Here is a 10,011-nt window from a genome sequence, read left to right as displayed (position 1 = left end):
TTCCGGGTGCCTTTGAACATGCAGCAGCACATAGTGTATAGCAGGAGTGGCGTGGTGGCACTCACAGGACTTGATAACAATAAAACACTGACAAGAAGCACCGTTTCGGTCTTTAATGACCGGTTTCAAGCTCTGAAAACCTCATTAAAGACTGAAACTTCGCTTCTTGACATTGTGTCTCTGTTTTATTGAGTGCCACCGCTCCTCTCCTGCTATATATTTATTTACTTTTCTGGGCAGAAACAGCATATTGAGGATAATGTGAAAAACCCACGCCAGGTTTTAGAGCAGCAGCAGGGAAATAAGATCCAGCCCAGGTTTCCTAACTGATGTGATCAGGGTTGAGCTTAGGGTGACCACCTCATCCCTTTAATTCCGGACACATATTAATTACACAGGTTCTGTGGCTGATTAAAAAAAAAAACAGTTGAAATGGAGTCTTGAAGTCAGCCAGCCACAGAACCTGTGTAATTAATGTGTCCCGATTTAAAGGGATGAGGTGGTCACCCTAGTTGAGCTGAGCGCCTGCATCTTCCTGATATAAGTGTTTCCAGGGCAGAGGGTCATTGCTCCTGATGGGGGATTATCTGCCCAGGTGATAGGCCGCGGTGTGGGCTATGATAGGGACCACTGGAACATACTGAGGAGTTTGATCTATGCTGTGACACCTGTATGCTGCAATGCTGTAAGCAGACTATGCTCTCTACCTGGTATGCTGTTTACATGCTACAAAATAAAGACCAAGACTTCATCTTTCCAGTGTATGTTATTCCTTGTTATAGCATATTGGGTTACTTCCCAATGTCGACCTAATGCTTGTGTCAACCTTTTAAACTGTCCGGAGTGTTTTTGAATCTCTGTAAATTGGCAGGGGATGACAAACTTGCAGGAAAACTCACCTATTCATCAAATTATACCCTTCCGCTGCATAATCTAGCACCCGCCATATTTGAAAACCCATGCAGTTCCTCTTCCCTGCCTGGAGTGTCGCTGTCTTCTGTAGTGCTTCTAGCACAGTGTGGTCTGAATATCAGCACTGATATGCAAACCAGACCTGTGATAGAAACACCACAGCAGACAGCGACACCCCAGGCAGTGAGGAGGAACTACATGGGTTTTCAAAGATAGCGGGTGCTAGAATGAACACTACATAACCTAGTACTGGAGCTGGCTCTCCGACCCCCTGCCTGCCTACAACCTGCTATCTAGCCACCTCCCTCTCTTGCACGTCATGAATTTGGTCTGTCTCTCCTTCCTGCTAGATAGTAAGCTCCTCAGAGCAGGGCCCTCTTCCCTCCTGTTGTCTAAGCCAATAATTAAGGACTTTTTGGTTGGTTACTTTATCTCTCTCCCTCTTATCACTCTCTAAGACTTAGGCCATCAAGTTGGCAATGACAACAAGTTCCGGATGTTTTCCTTTCCTGTATGTGTAAGCAGTTGTGTGTAATGTTGCCTGTAAGGTTTCCTGGGTATTATATACCTTGCATCCTACATGTATAGCCTGTATCTGCTGTATTATGTTTGCAGGTGTGCACCTGTCTGTCTGCCTCGTCCGCAGAGACCACACCCAACTCCCGGAACTGCTGCCCCAGGAGGATCCGCCTGCTCCTTGTGTACAGATCTATGGGACAGAGCGGAAGCATTGCATCAATATCCGAGCCACGGGCCTCCCGGCAATTATATATCCTGAGAAATTGCCGCAATTAGCAAAATATGCCCCAATCCTGCCTAAGTCCTCCCTTCAAAGGCATACTGATGACTCACAGGCAATGGGCCTGATTCATGCCTGATCGCTGGGTCCTGGGATCAAGTATACGCCGCCCCGGCAGAGGTAAGTCCCGCCCCATGCAGGCCTGCAAAATGCTCAGCGAAAAGTAGCTGGATCAGCGCTTCCCGGAAAATCCATTCGCAACCTCCCATCATCGCATAATTTCCCAGTGTGTGCAGTCTGTGTGTAGCCCGGGACTTAGGGTGCCCATACACAGATCCGATTGGGCCTTTCACCCTATTCCGACGGATTCGGCCGACGGATCAATTGAAAAGTGGCCAAATTTAACCTATGTTGACATCCAATCTGATCCGAGGTCTCTTGTGCATCAGATCGGAGATCATACGTGCTGCACATGGCCCCCTCCCTGCCACGGGGATCACATGCAATACGTCACATGCAGAAAGACCGCATGGTCACGGTGATCGGATTCCCAAACTCCGCTCCAGCGGGTGCGATAGAAACAGGCTGATAGGGGGCGGAGCTGACGTCACACGCCTCCCCTCCTGGGCACACCTACATTATCCCTGACACTCCCTGAAAACATATGGTTACCTCCCAGCGATATCATCACAGAATGCTCCCACGCATGTGTACTACTTCTGTATGCATGTGCAGTCTATCAATCGGTCTGAATTAAGCCCAATGTCTAGTGCAGACATGGGGAACCTTTGGCCCTCCAGCTGCTGTTGAACTACACATCCTAGCATGCCCGGCTACATTTATGCTGTTTGGCTGTTGCAGGGCATGCTGGGATGTGTAGTTTAATAACAGCTGGAGGGCCAAAGGTTCCTCATCCCTGGGGTCTGAATCACCCCCTATGTACCAAGCCTTGGAGAGTGATAACAGGACAGAGATAATGTACCAGCCATTCAGCTCCCAACTGTCATCTCTCAAACACAGCCTGTAACATGGCAGCTAGCCACCAACAATCCGTTATTGAATGAACAAAGCGCCTTGTTCTTCTGCACTTGCCACACGCTCCCTTACTAGGGATTTGTATAACTGCAACACAAGAAGGAAATTACAAAATACTGAAAAAGTTGTCACCGTTCCAATATATCTGGCAGGAACTTCAATGGAGTCCTGAGGGGGAATGCAGACGTGTTCTCTTAAAGCAGAACCCCACAGAGACGGTATTTTATATTGCACCTTAAGTGACATTTAAGCACACATCAGACAGCCATAAATCCCAGTGATTATCTCCTATTCCACACCGGACTGGAGGGAAAACAATCATGGCTGTCAAACACGTCATCTCAGTTATGTGTAATGGCAGAGGACTGTACAGTGCCATCAGAGCTCAGAGGGGTGTGCAAAGTCTCCCTGCTCACTACATTGTGTGCCATCTGACTGTGGTTGCTATGTTAGTCATAACAATATGGATTATCTGAAGAATTATCAATTATGAATAATACCCCGAAGAAATGGACCAATATCCTTCTTATAGGCTTGTCACAGTAACACATGTTGGGGGGGGGGGGGAGTAATTTTATGGGGTAAATTTACTAAAGTTTCTAAAAATGAAAAGAGGTGATGTTGTCCATAGATTCTATCCAATCAGATTCTATCTATCGTGCGTATTAGAAATGGGATAAAAAAGCAGCACACATGGATTTGAAGTGAACAAAAATTCAGGTTCATGTGTGTGTTTAATACAGTCTTTTGTTCACTTCAAATCTGTGCCGCTGTCTTTTGTATCACACACACACACACACACACACACACTGCGGCTTTTCACACCTGCAATTGCATAATGTAAAGCCTCTGGATCTCGGAGCCCCAGGATAGCATGCTCACTGCGCCAAATCAGTTATGGGTGCAATATGCCACAGTCAAGCGACATCTGTACACAAAAAAAGTATCCCCCAATGGAGGTACTTCTAGTAACCCCAAACTTACTACATTTTCTTAGAATCCCCATTAGGGTAAATTCATAAAACAAGAAGACTTTATACATTTATTGCACCATAGGCCACGCTGCAGAATCGGCCTGTTGGGTGTTTCCTAATATAAACCTTTCTTACGTGGCCTGTGGGAGCAGGGAAGCCACGCAGAGTGGGCAGGAGGAACCCTCGGGTCACAATTCACGTAAAGACGAGTGCGGCTTCCTCGTACAACGCTCGTCATCTGCGCACAGGTAAGACGCTAGCCTGACAGAGTCTGTATATTTATTGAATACAATGATCAGTGGAACGCCACGTCAGCCTGTCCATGCCGATCGTAGACCTCTAAAGTACATTCAAATTCTTCCTGAAAGGCGTCTAGGAACGGCGGGATGACCTCCTCCACGGTGACCTCTCTCCCCAATTCTGCCGTCAGGGAAGTGACACCTTTGTCTGGGATTCCGCACGGCACTATGTGGTCAAACCAAGCGAGGTCCGTGTTACAGTTCAAGGCCAGACCGTGGGACGTTATGTGCCGGGAGCAGTGGACCCCTGGAGGAAGAGGAGGATGGCATTAGCCTAGCACCACCGTACTGGAACAAATCACCTTCTGTGTCATACAGCAATGTACCGGACATATATCACCACTGCAGCCACGCCAAGGGCACGCTGATATTTCTCTTACACCGTAGCGTGGCATGTCGACTTATTGACCTTTCCATCCATGACTGCTGTCATAGAACGTGCTGCGCAGTTGTATAACACATAAGGGGGGGGGGGGCGACAGGGCTGGATTAACAATGGGCCTGATGGAGCTACAGCTCCAGGCCCACTCTACAAATAGGCCCATTTTGTAGCTGAGGGACAGGACTTTCCAACGAGCCCAGTCCCGTGTCGCTAGCCCCCCGGGAACCGGAGATTCCACCAGGCAAATCTGGAACATTTTCCCCATAGGATAACATGGGACCCACTAATTCCGACCTCAACCCAGTTCCAACGGCTGCCAGTTCCCCTCCGGCATCACAGAAGCTCGAGGTTGGTCTCATTCGAACTCAAATTGCTGGGCCTTCAATCTGATACCTGGTCCATATGGGTTCATTGGTTCTAGAGATATTGCGATTAAACCAATTTTTTTTCATTTCTGAAATGTAATTTTATGGCTGTTTATGTTGTTTGAGGACAGATTTCTCTGGAACCAAATGGCCCAGTTCCATGGGACCAAACTCATTCGAAGCCTACATGTAAATGGGTCAGTTGGTTCTGAAGATATAGCTAGTTGTTTAAAGGGGGGTGGGGGTGGTTTTTTTCTCCCCCTCACACCAGATAATGCAGGGACTAGGCTGGTGTAAAAGGGGCCAGTCCGGGAATGACCCTATATGATCCTAGGACCATATTCCCTGGTAAGTCCCTGCATTTTCAGGTGTGAAAGGGGTATTATTTCAAATAGCTGGGACATGCAATGCTCTGTATACAGCCGGACAGCCCCCTGCTCTCTTCCCGGCTGTGAATGGCTGTCACCTCAGCCCGGCGGCAGCTGTCCGCCAGTTACCGCGAGCATGTATTCCCCCTTGGCAATGAGCATGAAATCCCACATGGCAACTAGCATGGAACCCCTGGCAATGAACATGTAGGTAAGCAACACTTATGTAGCATAAATTTTAATAGGCATTATGGTGTTTGGCATAATACGTAATGGAGATTATGGTGTGTGACTTAACATGTAATGGGCATTATGGTGTAAATTTTTGATGCGCGCCTTTGGTGCGCAATGCCCCTATTTAAGTAGCATATTGTGCATTATTGCTCAATCTGTTTGGTATAGTGCAGGCATGTCCAAACTAAGGCCCTCCAGCTGTTGTGAAACTACAAGTCCCATCATGCATTGCCACAGTTTTGCTATTAGGGGATGCTAAAACTATGTCAATGCATGCTGGGACGTGTAGTTTCACAACAGCTGGAGGGCCACTGTTTGAATATGCCTGGTATAGTGTGCATTTTGGTTCAATCCATGTGGCAAAATGTGAATTTTGCCGTTTATCTGTGTGGCATAACGTGAATTTTGATTCAATCCGTGTGCCATAGTGTGAATTTTGGCTCAATCCATGTGGCATAATGTGTAAGAGGCAAGAACAGTGGTTACTATTGTGTTGCATGATTTGTATAAGGGGTATATGGTGTGGTAAACTTAGGTGACCACATAAAAGGTGCTGAAATGTTGTCTACCAAGTTTCGGCTTTCAGTATCTTTTTATGACTGGAGTGCCGCCTCACCCCGCAAGTATTTTAGGACATCGGCATCCTGCGGGTGCACCTTTGGAGGGCACCCACCAATATATCTCCCTGCATTTTTTTATGCCAGCCATATATAATTAGTTGAAAGTATTTAAACAAATACAGACACACCCATGAGCAGACCACCCAACCAGTACACTGGTCATGCCCCCACATTATAAGGTGCTGGCCACAACCCCTATTATTGCGCATAATAGGCCCTTGATCATTTTCAGCTCCAGGCCCATTTAGACCTTAATCTGGCTCTGGGGGGGGGGGATTAGGTATCGGGGCTGTGCAGTTACTGGCAGTGTTACAGGGTAACAGAAGAAATACATACTGGACCTTATTTTGATTGCTTTGGTCCTCTGTGCGTGCGAGGGGGGGGGGGGGCGCACTGCGGGCGGAGGGTAGCGTCTGATGGACTTGCAAAGCTGCACATTTCGCAGCCTTGAGAGTCAATCAGAATAAGGCCCAATGTGTAAGGTGTATACTGACATACTATATAGGACAATAGGGGCTGTACAGCAGCATTTAGGGTCATATAGGGGTCAGGTCTGTGATCTAGCGCACACCTACGCCACACTTACGTAGCCCAGAAATCGCTCTCCAATAGGTCTGCAAACACAATATACCCTTATGTGACGCCATTCGTCATTAGGTTGACAGTCCAAAGGTCAACCAATAATGGTCAACAGTCAAAAGGTTGACACATGAAACAGTTTTAACATGCATTAGGTTGGCACAAGCAAAAGGTTGACATGAAAAATAGTAGACTATTCTCATGATATTTTTTTTTTACCAACTTGTTCATAGTTTACCATCCCTGTGGGCAAAGTGGGGGGATTATAATAGTGTGCCGAGCGTACACAGTACCTTTATATGGGGTTCATGTCGACATATGTCAACACAGACACCAAAATAAAGTGAAAGTGAAAAAAAAAATCATGTCGACCTTTTTCGATATAAAAGGTGAGGGAAGGGGAAATATGGAGAGGAGCAGTGCACAAGTTTGAGTATATGAAATCAATGTGAGTACTATGTTTTTTTGGTGGGGCGCTCTTGGTATAGGTTTGTATAAATCATTTATTTGTGTGGCAAGCGCAGCGAGCCCCGCGAGGGTATGCGGATTACTTTACATGTATTCTGCGTCTGCTCGCCGCGCTTCGGGCTCGGTGGCTCGCCACACTATATAAAATCAACTCCATGCATAGTTGGATAGTGGGGGTATGAAATCACCCATGGGTGACTATTCAATTAAAAATCGGGTCTTTACAATGAAAAATCGCATAGCATGAATTGTATGCCACTATATTGCATGCGATGCGATGCAATACAATGAAAAAAATCAGGCGCTCAGATATTGCACAAGTACCATTCAGTAAGTATGATTGTATATGTAGACATATAGATAGATAGTGACAAACGTAATGGTAAAACTCCAGAGAGGTGAATTAACCACTGGAGATACCCCTGCGTTAGCGCTGGGCGTCACCTGTATCTGCGGGGTCGGTCTGGGGTGCCGATAGCGAGCTCAAAATAATCTAGGCGCTGTAAAAGTGAAGACATTCGCTGGCAGCAATACAGAAATGAACCTGAGAACAGATTGTACAGATATAAATCAGGTATGTATATATGATTGATTGGTGTAGTCCCTGTAGCTGGTACTATAGGTGTGTCCTAACCCCAACATGATCCAGCACAGCAAGCAGCTTGCAGTTGCGACATCCAATGTGTCCCAATAGAGAGGATTTTAACAGTTTTAGTAACCAGAGTCACAATGGGGTCATTCTAACTTGCTCAGTCCCCGGGCAAATTTGCAACTGGGACTGACGTCTAGCCTCTGTGCACGCATATATTCACATGTGAATAGTTGCAGAATGTGTTCGCCCAGGTGGGAGGCGGATCAAGGCGGGCAGGGGCCATTCGCATGGGGATGCCCATCGTCTCCATGCGAACAGTGTGTGATGCTGGGACCTGTAGTCCCCCAGCTGCAGTACATACAGTATACGGTGTGTGATGCTGGGACTTGTAGTACATATGTGTTATGTAGTACATATGTGTGATGTTGGGACTTGTAGTACATGTGTGTGATGCTGGGACTTGTAGTTCCCCAGCTGCAGTACATACAGTATACAGTGTGTGATGCTGGGACTTGTAGTACATGTGTATGTGTGATGCTGGGACTTGTAGTTCCCCGGCTGCAATACATACAGTATACAGTGTGTGATGCTGGGACTTGTAGTTCCCCAGCTGCAGTACATAGTGTGTGATACTGGGACTTGTAGTACATGTGCATGATGCTGGGACTTGTAGTACATGTGTGTGTGTCTGTGTGTGTGTGTGTGTGTGTGTGCGCGTGATGCTGGGACTTGTAGTAAATGTGTGTGTGATGCTGTGACTTGTAGTACATGTGCGTGATGCTGGGACTTGTAGTACATGTGTGTGTGTGTGTGTGTGTGTGTGTGTGTGTGTGTGTGTGTGCGTGATGTTGGGACTTGAAGTAAATGTGTGTGTGTGAGATGCTGGGACTTGTAGTACGTGTGTGTGTGTGTGTGTGTGGTGCTGGGACTTGTAGTTAGGGTGACCAACTCATCATCCCTGGTGTGATGCTTGGACTTGTAGCACGTGTGTGTTGGGACGTGTGTCTGTGATGCTGGGACTTGTAGTTCCCCAGCTGCAGTACATACAGTATACGGTTTGTGTGATGCTGGGACTTGTAGTCCCCCAGCTGCAGTACATACAGCACAGCACAGGCCCCTCCATGTCCTCACCGATGGCGCAGATCTTCCTGTCCCGCACCCAGACTCCGGTCTCCGGCGCCCGGCCCGCCGCCACCCCCAGGCTCCGGCACAGGCCTATAGCCGCGGCCTCCAGCCCGAACACATAGCGGCGCAGGGTGCGGCGCAGGCGGCCGAGCTCCAGCACCGGGTAGCACAGCAGCTGGCCGGGCCCGTGGAAGGTGATGAGGCCGCCGCGGTCAGTGCGCTGGAAATCCGCCCCCAGGGCCCGGAGCCTGGCCTCTTCCGCCGCCGGGTACGGGGCCTGCCGGATCCCCACCGTGTACACGGCCGGGTGCTGGCACAGAAGCAGCGTGCCCGGGCCGCCCTCCTCCCGCAGCTCCCGCACACAGCGCTGCTGGGCCCGCACAGCCTCGGGGTAAGGTAGCAGCCCCAGCCGGAGCACACGCAGCACGGGCCGGGGAGCGGCCGCCGCCATGCCGAGGTCTCTGGGAGGCCCGCAGCGGCCGGGGAGGAGGGGGGAGTCCGGGGGAACGGGCGGGTGTCACCCCGGCCTCAGGGAGGGGTCTGAATCAGCCCCTTAGTGTAGGCTGCGGGGTATCACGATGTAAGGTGGGGATCCGGGTTAGGATGCTGTAACACACCGGTATGGGGAGACTCGGGGGAGATTACCCTGCTGGAGGACATGCGACCTGTGGCTGAGAGACGGATCTCTGTAACACTGGGCATTATGTGCCACTCCAGCATGCCCTGGTAATCCTGATATTTCATTGTGCTCGGGCAGTGCCGCAAGTATAAAGGGGGCATGGGATGCAGCTGCTATGGGGCCTGCCAGTGTGGGGGGCCCTAAGGCCCCATATGCAATCGCTGTGCTCCCCTCCAGTGGCACAAGGGCCTGCAGCGCTTCTTGAGCAGAAGACCCGGCTCTGGCGAGCTGCAGACCTGGTGCTGGCGAGCTGCAGACCCAGCATGGGTGAGCTGCAGACCTGGCGCTGGTAAGCTGGAGACCCGACCCTGGTGAGCTGCAGACCTGGCTCTGGTTAACTGCAGACCCGGCCCTGGCGAGCTGCAGACCCGGCCCTGGCGAGCTGCAGACCTGGCTCTGGCGAGCTGGAGACCTTGCTCTGGTGAGCTGGAGTCCCTGTTCTGGTGAGCTGGAGACCTTGCTCTGGTGAGCTGGAGACCCGGCGCTGGAGACCTTGCTCTGCTGAGCTGGAGACCTTGCTTTGGTGAGCTGGAGACCTGGCACTGGAGACCTTGCTTTGGTGAGCTGGAGACCCGGCACTGGTGAGCTGGAGACCCAGCGCTGGTGAGCTGGAGACCCGGCGCTGGTGAGCTGGAGACCT

General features: G+C 49.7%; 1 protein-coding gene across 1 annotated transcript; it reads right to left on the bottom strand.

The window, feature by feature from the left end:
• Positions 1-3,922: 3,922 nt before the first annotated feature.
• LIPT2 (lipoyl(octanoyl) transferase 2) lies at positions 3,923-9,566 on the bottom strand. The gene is made up of 2 exons (XM_083170511.1): positions 8,699-9,566; positions 3,923-4,206 (listed from the first exon to the last, which is right to left on the bottom strand). The coding sequence occupies exons 1-2, from the start codon at positions 9,141-9,143 to the stop codon at positions 3,956-3,958; spliced, it is 696 nt and encodes a 231-aa protein (XP_083026637.1). The 5' UTR covers positions 9,144-9,566; the 3' UTR covers positions 3,923-3,955.
• Between the last annotated feature and the right edge of the window lie 445 nt (positions 9,567-10,011).

Source organism: Crinia signifera, chromosome 2 (genome assembly GCF_055691185.1).
Source record: "Crinia signifera chromosome 2, ASM5569118v1, whole genome shotgun sequence".
Lineage (NCBI taxonomy): Eukaryota > Metazoa > Chordata > Amphibia > Anura > Myobatrachidae > Crinia > Crinia signifera.
Note: the sequence above shows the minus strand (reverse complement) of the source record. Positions and strands in the feature narration are given on the sequence as shown.